The following is a 12,140-nucleotide window of genomic DNA, read 5'->3' as shown; positions in this document are numbered from 1 at the left end:
TCACTCCGGGGCTCCCGTGGAACTACAATCAGAGGGTGGCCAGGGCTGGAGTCGTCTCAAAGGATTTCTCACTTCTGAGTCTGGTGGTGGCTGTGACGTCAGCTGGGCCTCATCTAGGACTGTAATGCCTACTGTTTGCTTCTGTGTGGGCCTGGGCTTCCTTACAGCTAAGCAACTGGGTCCCAAGAGCGGGAGGAGAGAGAGAGACAGAGAGAGACAGTGAGAGAGAAGAGGCAGAAGCCGGCTCACCGTTCATGACCCGGCTTTGGAAGGCAGGCAGAGGCACTTCTGCTACACCCTGTTTTCCTGCGCCCAGCCCTTATCCCAGGGGAGGGAATTAGATGTACCTCTTAATGGGGTGTGTGTCAAAGAATTTGGGGACATGCAAAACGTACACATCACAGGTTACAAGGGTTTACAAAATCAGCCCCAGGCCCCTCTGCCTCATGCCTTCCCACCGCCTTCCTATGTCTCCACTTCTGCCTCCACTCAGGCCTCCTTGCTTCCTTGACCAGGAAAGCACACTCCAGCCTCTGAGCCTTCGTCCTCACTGTTCCCTCTGCCTGGGGCACCCTTCCCTCAGGGATCTGCCTGGTTTGTTCTCTCCAATCAGGACTGGGCTCAAATGTCACCTCCTTGGAAATCTTGACTTCCTTAAGTAAAGCAGCACCCCGCCCCCCACCGCCACTAGGCCCTTGACCCACCTTATTTATCGTTAGAGCACATCCTGTGCCTGATATGACACAGTGCGTTTATTTGTGCTTTGTCTGTGTCCCCCAGTAGAATGTAAGCTCCAAGAGGTCTGGGCCATTGCCCATCACTGCTGTACCCTCAGGCCTAGAACAGAGCCAAGCCCATTCTTGTACTCCTCACGTGTTCGATGAGTGAGGGAATGAAAGGGCATGGGCACAGAAACCTGGATTTGGCCTATGAGTCAGCTGTGCTAGCCCATGGTGTACAGCATGTGTGGTCATGGGGGAGACTCAGATCTCCTGGGAACCTTCAGGAAACACTGGTGTTTGGAAGAGATCCTGTGGTGAGAGGAGAGAAGTGGGTCCTGGCATCACAGTGGGATCGGTGCCTTCACCAGCTGGCACAGGTCAGGGAGGACCCACAACGTTGTGGCCGCCCTGGCAGCGTTTGTTTGGTTCCCAAGTGCATGGGGGATGCGGTGGGGAAATGTCTGTGCATGGCACAGCTCAGGCTGCCTGCTGTGAAAGCAATTCTGATATTTTGAACCACCAGCACTTGGTTGACTAATTGGTCAAACTGGGCACCCCAGCAAGCAGCTCGCACATGGGTACAGCTGCCTCCCCAAGTTCTCGTCTGTTTTCCCCATAATAAGACGGAACTCAGCGGTGTTTCCCAAGTGTGATCTGAAGACTCCATTGTATTAGAAGGGAAGGCGGGAAGGCAGGAGTTCAAGTTCAGGTTCCCAGGTCCTGAGCCTGAACTTCTAGGGCAGAATCTCTGGAGGTGGGACCCAGGGACCTGCAGTCTCAACACCACCCCACAGTTTGGAAGAATGGTTTTGCTGTAAGACCATGACCATTTCCTTACAAAGCACAGTTGAGGGGATTATTCCAACACAGATAAGGTCTTGAATAGAGTGAGACTTTCCAAGGGACAGCAGCTGCTTGCCCGTGCTCTCCACGCTGGGCCCATGTGACCCTGTGGTGATCTCTGTCAGATTTGGGGGGGGGGGGGTGAGTCATTGGCTACATTCCAGAGTCAGAACATGCAAGCGCCCCTCCTCAGCCTGCTGTGTCCAAGAGAATATGATTGTATAGGTTTAAATCCAGATACTGGTTAATGCCAGCCATGCCCCCCAAATTCTGATAGTTTGTTAGGTCTTCTCCACATTGAAGAGTGTGGTTGGTGTTAGTGGGTCTCGTGGTCAGATGTGTGGGTGTTCCTTGCACTCAGGTTGAGTGTGTGTTTCTGCATGTGACTCGGTTAGTGCGTGTGGCCGAGAGTGTAGTTGTGTGTGTTTATCTGGATGGTCTCCCTCTATTGGCAGAAGGAGAAACTGAATCCCAGTGGCTGCAGGACACAGGCCTGTCGGACCTCCTTGGTGGCCTGGGCTTGGACAGTCATCACCGGGGGCTCCTGTCCACCCTCACACAGACCCAGGTGGCCGCTGTGCGCCGCCGGCTGGACATCTACGCCCGCTCGGCACGAAGACGCCCCAAGGCACCTGTTAGAGATGTCAGGGACATCTTTGGGGGCTTCAAGGCAGGGGTAAGTCAGCAGCCCAGGGTGACTGCAGGCCCTGTCTGCTGGGCCCATTCACACCCTCAGTGAAGCTGGTCCTGCTGCAAGGCTGTGCTGGCGGTGCTTGCAGGCCACTGTGTCCCCAGGTTGCAGGCAGGGCTGTCTGCTGTGTGTGCATTTCCTGTTGCCACCACGTGTGCTTGCCTGGGCTTAGGTTCTCTCTCTATATAACTATTGTCGGGACAATTCTAATATGTTTTTATCAGTTGTATATCCTGCCGACACTTGTAACCTGAGAGGTTACAGGCATTTTATTCTTTCTTTTGTACTTGCTGAAGTGGCATGACACGTGCTTAATGCAACAGGCAATGAAGGCAGAGAGGCCTGGGCCAGCGCTCCCCCCCCACCCCCACTCAGCAGCCTGGGGTCTGGGGCAAGATCTCTGCGCTTCAGCTGCTCCGTCTGTGAAGACGGGGTCACGAATGGCTTCTATTTCCCAGGGTTGGGAAACAGAATTAATTGGAAATTGTCTGTAATTTGTTTAGGAAATGCCTTCAGAGAATGGGGGTTCAGGTATGAAATGGACCCCGCTCAGTTCCGGGAGCCCTAAGTCTCCTCCAGGTAAGTGGCCTTCATTTTCCTGGGCCCTGGGAGTCCTCCAGGCCGCACAGGGCTGCTCTGTGGGGTAAGGAAGGTGCACACCTCCGAGCGTTTTTCTCCTCCTGCTGGTTCCTTGCCTTCCCTGCTCCAGGGCAGTAGAAAGAAAGCCCAAGGGACAAGGTTGGCTCTTGAGTGGGTTTTCCCATCAGACCCATGGACCTTAGCCTGGAAAATTACTTCCTGGGGCAATGGGCCTTAGCTAGAAACTACTTCCTGGGGCAATGGGCCTTAGCTAGAAACTACTTCCTGGGGCAATGGGCCTTAGCCAGGAAACTACTTCCTGGGGCAATAGGCCTTAGCAGGGAACTACTTCCTGGGGCAATGGATCTGATCCCTAACGGTATTGATTTGGTCCTGGGGTTTTGATCCTGGGAAATCACTTCTTGGGCAAAGGGCTTGAGTCCTCAGCTTAAGAACTTGCTTCTGGGGTCACGATCTCAGCCCCCTGGTCTTAGGCAGTCGCTACTGAGAAGGGCCGAAGCCTGAGAAATTGCTCCCTGGGCTCTGGGCAGGAGGCAGGGAGGCGGCAGGTGCTGACGGCCTCTCTGTCCTGTTTCCCCGCAGCAGCGGAGCCTGAGGGGCCGCCGGCACCGGCTGGGATGGAGCACGCCTTCCACATGGACTCCGCGTACTCGGAACAGGCCGCACTGCTGCTGCAGAGGGGCAGGCAGCCCCCGGAGGGCACCTGTGCCTGGAGCAAGGGGTCCCTGCCGGTGAGGAAGCCGCCCAGGGGGCTGGGGCAGGCCCCGCTGACCGTTCCTCTCTGCTCCTTAGGGAAAGTGCAGTAGCCTCTGCTGCAGTGTGAAGGTGCTTTCAGTCACGCAAATAGGATTTTTCTATTTACTTTGAAATAATTTTAGAGTCACAAGAAGTTGCAAAAATAGGAGAGCGCCCATGTGCTACTCACCTGGTTTCTCCCAGGGATAGTCTCATGTAACCATGGTGTGTCCAAGTTTTTAAAGACTGACTTTCTATTTCTAAAGCATCACAGATAATTAATGTTCAACATTATCATATCTTCTATCCTTGATGATTTGATTTTGCCATTAAACTATGAGTGATAATAATGAATAATGCTGAAGATACCACATATAATAGACCTTTTACCATAGACCGGGCATATACCAAGTACTATACATACATGATTTAATTTGATGTGTTATGTTAACGGCAATTGTGTAAATACTTAAAAATGGTGATAGTTATAATAATTGAGGACTTACTTTGTCAGGCACTGTGTTTTATCACTTTATCAAATTTAATCTCCCCCCAAAACCCTGTGAAGTGGACACTGTTATTAGCCCCACTTTACAGGTAAGAAAATTGACACACAGAAAGGTAAAATTATTTACCCAAACTCACAGGTAAAGCCAGGATTTGAACCCAGGAAGTTTGGCTCTATGCACCATAACATTACAACCTACAACCACAGCACGCTTCCTTTCCCTTAGCACTCGAATGGGCACTGGGGCATAATCTGGTCAAGTCCTCCAGGCAAATACGAAGCACATTTGCCCCTCCCTCTTGCTGTTTTTGGACTTTTCACCTATGGCAGTGGGCATGAAGCAGGGAAGGCGGGGGCGGGGGGGGGGGGGGGGGCGGGGGGCGGGGCGGGAATATCCCTGTAGATCCCCACTCTTGCCTCTAGATGGCGCGGTCGAGCATCATTTATTTTTCAATCAATATTGAGGAATAGGAGCATTGGGTTGGGGTATGGCAGAAGAAGGATAGGGATAGGTGGGGCGAGGAAGAGCAACAAAGGATCAGAATAGAAGCAAAATAAGAGGCCCGTGGGGGTGATCCCTCTCCTCCAGGCCTCAGGTTGGAATACAGGCAGTAAAGGGAGCTTCCCACTACTGTTATGTGCTTGGCACCCGTTATACCCCTTAGCCCATTTACCCTCAAAAGCTATGAGGTAAACACTGTTGTATGATTACAAATGGGGAATTAGAGGTTCAGAATGTGAGGTGGAGGTCAGGTGGAGGTGGGACTTGAACGCGGGATGAAGCCCTGAGCCCCTGCGCTCATCCACTCTGCTCTTTCTCCCCCTAACCGCCTGGGGGTGGGATGGGATGGGGGCAAGGCCTCAACACACTTACAGGACATCTGGCTTGCTTGTCTCTGCTTCCCTCCCTAGAAGTTTAGGATCCCCAAGGGCAGACTTGGCTTGACAAGGATTGGAGACCTGTCCTCGCAGGACCTGAAGAAGATCGCCGCTCTGGCCCTCATCGAGCTGACTGCGCTCTGCGACGTCCTGGGCTTGGACCTGAAGAGGAGCAAGGCGGGGAAGCAGAAGGCAACAGGTCAGCAGTCCAGCACTTCAAAGCCCTGTGACTAACGTCCTGGCTTTCTCATTGAACGAGTTGCATGGGGAATCTTGCACCAGAATATGCTTAGCTGCTTTATTTCCTTCAGTTCTATGAACTTGTTCTGCATCTGAAAACAGTTCCTGCTCACTGTAGGAAATTTGAGTAAAATCCAAAAAGGAAAAATATAATTCAGATGTAAGCACTATTTGCTTTTAGAGTATCATCTTCCACCCCCACCCCATGTATATACACCCTTTTTTCACTTTGTAGTATAGAATTATGGACATTTCTGAGTTTTCGTCTCATTCAGCTATTGCCACAATAGTGCTATATAACAGGCAACCTCAAAACTCATGACTTAAATCAACAATTGTTTACTCTTGCTCAGATGTTGGTGGGTGTCCCCAGATTGGGCTCATTGCTGCACATTCAACTTTGAATGCATCTTAGATTGTTTTAGAATATACTGGTGAAGTTCTGGGTATATATTACCCTTCAGTAGTGTATGAGACTGTCCATCTCACTGCATCATTGTCAACATGACGCATTGCAATTTTTTGTTTGTTTCTTGATAAAGACAAGAGGATGATGGATGGGTAGACCAGGAGAAGGGGTTTAGTAGAGAAAGGGGTAGGCAAGTGAATGAGAAGGAAGAACATTGCCGAGTAGACTTGGAAAGATGAGTTTATCTGAGAAGCCTGCAAGGCAGGATGGTTGAGAAGACCTGGGAAGTACATTTCATTGGAACTTGGTCCATCCCTGCTGAGCAAAACCCTCTACCCCAGACCATTGTTACACTTGGCACCCAGTGCTCCCCAGGGCAGCAGCACCTTTTCTTTCAACGCCTCTTTATCCAGCTGAGACGTTCTGCTCTGTGATGCATCTAATGTTCTCATTATTGCTGAGGCCTTGTGTTCTGCTTGAGAGCAGGTTGAGCTCAGCCACCCTCCAGAGCTCAGGCCTCACACAGGGAAAGGAGTCTGATTCTACTCGCCCAGGAGATGTTGCAGGCTGGAGCCCAGCTGTCATTCCAGGAAGTGAAACACCGCTTCTACTCTTTGGACTTCCCGCAGAAACTCGCCTTTTTGGGGTGTCCCTCGAAGCCCTGCTGGAAGCTGACCGCAAAGCCCTCCCCAGCACCCAGGTGCCGCTGGTACTTCAAGCTGTAAGTTGTCCCCAGATTGGGCTCAGTTAGCCAGCCAGAGGCTGGCCCTCGGCACCCTGATGGCTGGCCTGGGAGATACGATGTAGACTTCAGAATCAGGAGACCGGGGTTCCGATTCTGGCTCTGACACATGCTAGCTGAGACTTGGGTGGATTTTTGAACCTCTCTGAGCCTGCCTTTCAGTGTTTGTGAAGTGGGGTTAGAATAACAGTATTCTCTTATTAGAGACTGAATGAGAAAAATGCATATTTAGGAAAAAAAGCTCACAGAACTATGCTTGGCTCATGGAAGTGGCCAAGAAAGCCATTCTTTGCCTCTCTCTGCCTTGGTCCTTGTTTTTTTGGGGGAGACAAACACACCAGTTTGAATCCCACTTTTCAGTGGTTGCTGGTTTAAATGGTGGTTTCTTTTTCTCACAGCTGCTGTCCTGTTTGGAAAAGAGGGGGCTGGACATGGAAGGCATTCTCAGAGTGCCTGGATCGCAGGCCAGAGTCAAGGTAATGGCTTGGCTTCCCCCACCTCGCTGAAGTTGCATCTCCCAGCATCCTCACATGTGTGTTAATCCTGAAGAGAATCCAGTTCACGGCCTGTGGTCTCTGTTTGGGTCTGGGATTCAAGAGGGTTTGAAAGGCTAGAGGTGGCACAATATAGCATAGGCTTGAGACTGTCGACATTTGTTGAGTGACTTACACACATTAGGCCATCTAATCCTCACAAATCTCCTATGAGAAGAGTGCTATTATTGTCCCCATTTTGCAGATGAGGAAACTGAGGCCCAGAGAAGTGGTGGAGCAACTTTTCCTGGAGCCTTGAGCCAACTTCTCATTAGTGTCCCTCTTTTCTTCAGGGGCTGGAACAAAAGCTGGAGAGAGATTTCTACGCTGGCCTGTTTAGCTGGGACGAGGTTCACCACAATGATGCGTCCGATTTGCTCAAAAGGTTTATCCGGGAGCTGCCGGCACCTCTGCTCACTGCTGAGTACCTGCCGGCCTTCGCCGTGGTGCCCAGTGAGTGTCCCAGCCCTTTGCTTTGGGGGAAGAGCTTTTGATGGCCTGGGAGGGAAGGTGGGAAGATGGCACTACCTGATCCCTGCCTGATGGGAGAGGAAGGGCATGTGTGTGTGTGCATGTGTATTGTGTGTGTGTGCGTGTATGTGTGTGTTGTCTGTGAATGTGCATGAGTGTGCGTGTGCAGTGTGATGAGGCGAACCAATTGCATTTCTGACCCTGGGATATACCTCTCAGGCTGCATGTCTGGGCATGTGTATGTGCATGTGTATGTGTGTGTGTGCATGAACATGTGTGTGTTATTTTTTATTCACACGGTATAGCGAGCCTCAAGACCAGCACTGGTTGGGGCTCTGTCTGAGCTAACACTAGCCCAGGAAACAGTTCTAGGCCTTATAAAGAAGGGTTTCCTGCCCTGGCCACTGTGGCTCAGTTGGTTGAGTGTTAATCCATAAACCAAGAGGTCGCTGGTTCAATTCCCAGTCAGGGTACATGCCCAGGTTGTGGGCTTGATCCCCAGTAGGGAGTTGTGGGAGGTAGCCAATCGATTTTTTTCTCTAATTATTGTTCCTATCTCTATCTCTCTCTCCCTCTCCCTTTCTTTCTCTCTCAAATCAATGTTTAAAAAAAACATTTTTTTTTAAAAAAAAGGGTTTTTTGGAATCTCCCCTCCCCCAAGAAGGGGGCTTCAGACTGAGGGAGAGTCTCTGGCCTCACTGAGAAACTGAGGCCAAGTCTGCCCTCTTCCCGCAGACATCCCTGACCTGAGGCAGCGCCTGCAGGCCCTCCACCTGCTCATCCTGATTCTCCCGGAACCCAACAGGAACGCCCTGAAGGTGAAAGCTACCTCCAGCTGCCTCCACGCTGTCATCTCAGCCCACAGCCACAGTAATGGCTCCAAGTGTGCCCGTTCATTCGTTCATTCATTCATTCATTCATTCAACAACTCTGCCAGGAGCTGGGGTGCAGTGATGACCAACAGTGATGGCTTCATCTTTCCTGAGACCTTTTCCCTAAAGAAAGGAGATGAGTCCTGAGAGGACATGGTGCTCACTGGAGTGTGCACTGCCCAACATCATTGTTGGTCTCAGGGAGAAGGCTCTCTGCCCAGATAAGATGGGTGGACACTGAGTCAGTGAAGTAAGGTTAGGATCATCCCTTCCTACAGGACTTCTCAGAGCCTTAATATGCCAAGGCTTTGCGAATCTCTGGGTGGGACTAAAGTGTGTAGCAGTTCCTGAGTCAGGTGTCCAGGGACCTCTTTTGTTATGGAAAGCATTGCATTGCATGGTGTTCCATGGAGCACTAGTTTGGGAAATACTCACTTGGGGAACTCCTACTGTGTATTATGGGAGCGGGTATTCAGGACTGGGGGCTGGGGCTGGGGTGCAGCCCAGGCTTAGGTCCCAGCACCCTCCTGGCTGTCCTTGGGTCAAATCCAAGACATACCGCTAGGGTGTGGCTGTGAGGAGACCCCGGGTCTACTGGAACCCTTGTCTGATGTGGACACAGGAGGCCCTAAAGGAATATTTATAACCAGATAGACCTGGGCTCAAGTGACCATCATGCCTTGCGCCTCAGCTTTGTTGAAGAGACAGCCTCTTTGAATTTGTTTCCTTTTCAGTAAATGTAGGCTAATAATACCATCTGTGTGATTGTTTGTGGAACACAAGAGCTAATACAGAAGGAATCACAGAGTAGATAATATGGTACTTAGCAAGTGTTTAATACATTTCCTCCCTCCTCCTATCTTCCCTCCTCCCTCCCTCCCTCCCCCCTCCCTTCCTTCCTTCCATCCACCCTCATCCACCAACCATCCATCCATCCATCCATCCATCTTTCCATCCTTCTATCCTCCCTCCTCCTGTTCATCCTTAATGTCTATGTGGTCTTGGGCACATTCTCCAAGCCACAGTTTTCCTTCTCTGTATAATGGGCACAAATGGTAGAACCTACTTTAAAGAGTTGTGGGAATTAAATGAGATGATAAATGCATGTAAGGTGCTAGCTAAGGGACCAGGAACACAAAGAACACTTAATAAATGGCAGCTATTACCACCATCTCCCTTCCTTCCCATTGTCTCTGCTTCCCTGTTCTTTCCCTCGCCTTTTGGGCAGATTCAGACACCCCAGATCCAGGTGAAGGAACTGTGTTGGGCTTGCCAGGAAAATACCCACTCCCCAGAGTGGTGGCTCTTTTCTGCCTGGAAGTTGAAGTTTGACTCGGATGTCTCATTAACCTCTGAGGGAGCAGGGAAGGGGGAAAGTTTTGGCCATGCTTTGCCAGAAACAGACAGAGAGGTCACAGAGTGTGCTGATGGCAAAGCTGAAACAAACCCCTGTTCCAGCCCCTGGCTCCTTGCAAGGCCCCCAAGTGCACAGCAGGCTGTTCTGGGGAAGGTAGGGCACAGGAGGGGTGTGCTAAGATTTGAAGAAAGTTCTGTGCCCTTCTCCAGGCACTCCTGGAATTCCTCAGGAAGGTGGTGGCCCAGGAGCAGAGCAACAAGATGACACTGTGGAATGTTTCCACGGTAATGGCCCCTAATCTCTTCCTTCACCGAGGGCAGCCCCCCAAACTCCTCAAGGGCAGGGAGAAGCAGCTGGCAGAGGGGGCCGCCGAGGTGGTACAGATGATGGTGCACTACCAGGATCTGCTCTGGATGGTGAGTGCTGTGGGCCAACTGTGAGGGGAGGGGACACACTGTCCATCTGGGTGGTAGGCACAGGCCCTTTTTCTCCTCTGGGTACAGCTGCCCTGTTGTCCCTGCCATCCATGATTGTGTGTCCTTTCAGATCCTAGTTGTGTCTCTTCTGGGACCTTTGTTGGCTCCTATCTATGACCTGTGTCTTCTTTTTCCCCTGCCTTACTGTCCAAAAGGTGTCCACACTCCCACACCTCCCAGCCAATCTATGGCCATCTGGTCTACCCCAGGTTGAGTGTGTTCCCTGAGCTCCCACAAATGATTCCTTCACTTCAAAGCTTTAATGATGTTGAAAAACCCACCCTCACCCCTGTTCCGCCACAGGCTTATGGACACAGGGCCTGCCTAAGACAGAGGCCTGAGCCAGATAACCAAGACACCCCCTTTCCCTATGAGCCTTGCCCTGTGTAACAATCCAAAGCAAGGACAAGGGGCAGGGGTAAGGAAAGAGGTCCCTCTATGGTGTGGACATGCAAGGCCTGCTGACAGTTGGGGGATGGAACAGAAACACCAAGTCCCCTGCAGCACTTGAGACTCCCATGGATGCAAGATAGCACTGCCCAGCACTGCTGCTCAGGGCACTTCCCTTAGAAATGTGTAGCCTCTTCCTTCCATCTCTCCATTCATCCTTTCATTTAGTCACCCACCCAGCCATCCACCTAGCCATCCACCCATTCACTCACTCACCAGTCCAGCCATCCAGCCATCCACCAACTCACTCACCCACCCACCAACCCATGCATCCATCCATCTACCATTTAGCCATGCATCCATGCATCCATCCATCCATCTATTTATCCATCCATTCATCCATCCACCCACTCACTCATCCACCAACCAATCCATGCATTCATCCATCCACCTACCCACCAATCAACCTATCCATGATCCTTTCTTCCTTCCTTCCCTCCCTCCCTCCCTCCCTCCCTCCCTCCCTCCCTCCCTTCCTTCCTTCCTTCCTTCCTCCCTTCCTTCCTTCCTTCCTTCTTCCTATTCTTCCCTCCACCCATAAAGTTATTAAGATAATTTTCAATTCCAGAAACCAGAAAGTGAAGCTCTCTGACTCTTCCCAGTTTCTCCCTCATCACACCCAGGTGCCCTTTGTGTTCTAAACACACCAAATGCCAGCCGGTTCTCCTCACTCATCCTGCACTTCACACCTCTGAGTTTTTACTTGTGCAGTTCACTCTGCCTGGAATTCCCTTACTTTTTTAGAAAGGATGGAAACTAGTAACCTCTGCTTACTCTTTTTCTTTTCTTTGTTTGTTTTTTCTTTTTATTGAATTTATTGGGGTGATACTTGTTAACAATATTATACTTCAGGTGTACAATTCCACAACACAATCTGTACACTGTATTGTATGTTCACCACCCCAAATCAAGTCTCCTTCCATCATCATTTATCCCCCCCATACACTTCTCCAATTCCCCCCCCCATAGCAATTAACACACTGTTGTCCATGTTCATGAGTTTTTTTCTCTTCTGTTCAACCCCTGCAACACCCCCGGTGCTCTATACACCCCGGCAACAGCTGTCAGCCTGCTCTCTATGGAATCTGCCTCTATTTTGCTTGTTAGTTCATTTCGTTCATTAGATTCTACATATGAGTGAAATCCTATGGCATTTGTTTTTCTCTGACTGGCTTATTTCACTTAGCACAATACTCTCCAGGTCCATCCATGCTGTTGCAAAGGGTAAGATTTCCTTCTTTTTATGGCCGAGTAGTATCCCATTGTGTAAATGTACCACAGCTTTTGTATCCACTCCTCTACTAATAGACACTTGGGTTGCTACCAGATCTTGCAATGAACATAGGGGTGTTTATATTCTTTCGAATTAGTGTTTTCTGGTTTCTTCAGATAAATTCCCATAAGTGGAATCTCTGGGTCAAATGGCAGTTCCATTTTTAATTTTTTGAGGAACTTACATACTGTTTTTCACAGTAATTGCAACAAACTGCATTCCTACCAACAGTGCACTAGGGTTCCCTTTTCTCCACATCCTCGGCAGCACTTGTTTACTGATTTATTGATGGTAGCCATTCTGACAGGCATGTGATGATATCTCATTACTAGAGGCCCA

At 50.3% G+C, this 12,140-nt stretch overlaps 1 protein-coding gene and 1 long non-coding RNA gene across 2 annotated transcripts in view; one reads left to right on the top strand and one right to left on the bottom strand.

Annotated features, from left to right (window-relative positions):
* LOC308523066 overlaps nucleotides 1-12,140 on the bottom strand; it is a 75,530-nt gene that overhangs the window by 7,391 nt on the left and 55,999 nt on the right. The window contains exon 2 of the long non-coding RNA XR_013996289.1: nucleotides 4,974-5,140. This is a non-coding gene — a long non-coding RNA (uncharacterized lncRNA). The remainder of the gene's footprint in view (nucleotides 1-4,973; nucleotides 5,141-12,140) is intronic.
* ARHGAP40 (Rho GTPase activating protein 40) overlaps nucleotides 1-12,140 on the top strand; it is a gene marked incomplete at its 5' end in the record, with an annotated part of 29,053 nt that overhangs the window by 10,529 nt on the left and 6,384 nt on the right. The window contains 9 exons of the mRNA XM_081096727.1: nucleotides 2,021-2,241; nucleotides 2,760-2,835; nucleotides 3,439-3,587; nucleotides 5,012-5,177; nucleotides 6,257-6,348; nucleotides 6,768-6,845; nucleotides 7,196-7,355; nucleotides 8,109-8,191; nucleotides 9,812-10,018. Of these exons, the coding sequence (XP_080952853.1) occupies nucleotides 2,021-2,241; nucleotides 2,760-2,835; nucleotides 3,439-3,587; nucleotides 5,012-5,177; nucleotides 6,257-6,348; nucleotides 6,768-6,845; nucleotides 7,196-7,355; nucleotides 8,109-8,191; nucleotides 9,812-10,018 (1,232 nt within the window). The remainder of the gene's footprint in view (nucleotides 1-2,020; nucleotides 2,242-2,759; nucleotides 2,836-3,438; nucleotides 3,588-5,011; nucleotides 5,178-6,256; nucleotides 6,349-6,767; nucleotides 6,846-7,195; nucleotides 7,356-8,108; nucleotides 8,192-9,811; nucleotides 10,019-12,140) is intronic.

The sequence above is a fragment of the Myotis nattereri genome, assembly GCF_964212035.1.
Source record: "Myotis nattereri genome assembly, chromosome: 8".
NCBI classification, from domain to species: domain Eukaryota; kingdom Metazoa; phylum Chordata; class Mammalia; order Chiroptera; family Vespertilionidae; genus Myotis; species Myotis nattereri.
This window is presented reverse-complemented; position numbering and strand designations above follow the sequence as displayed.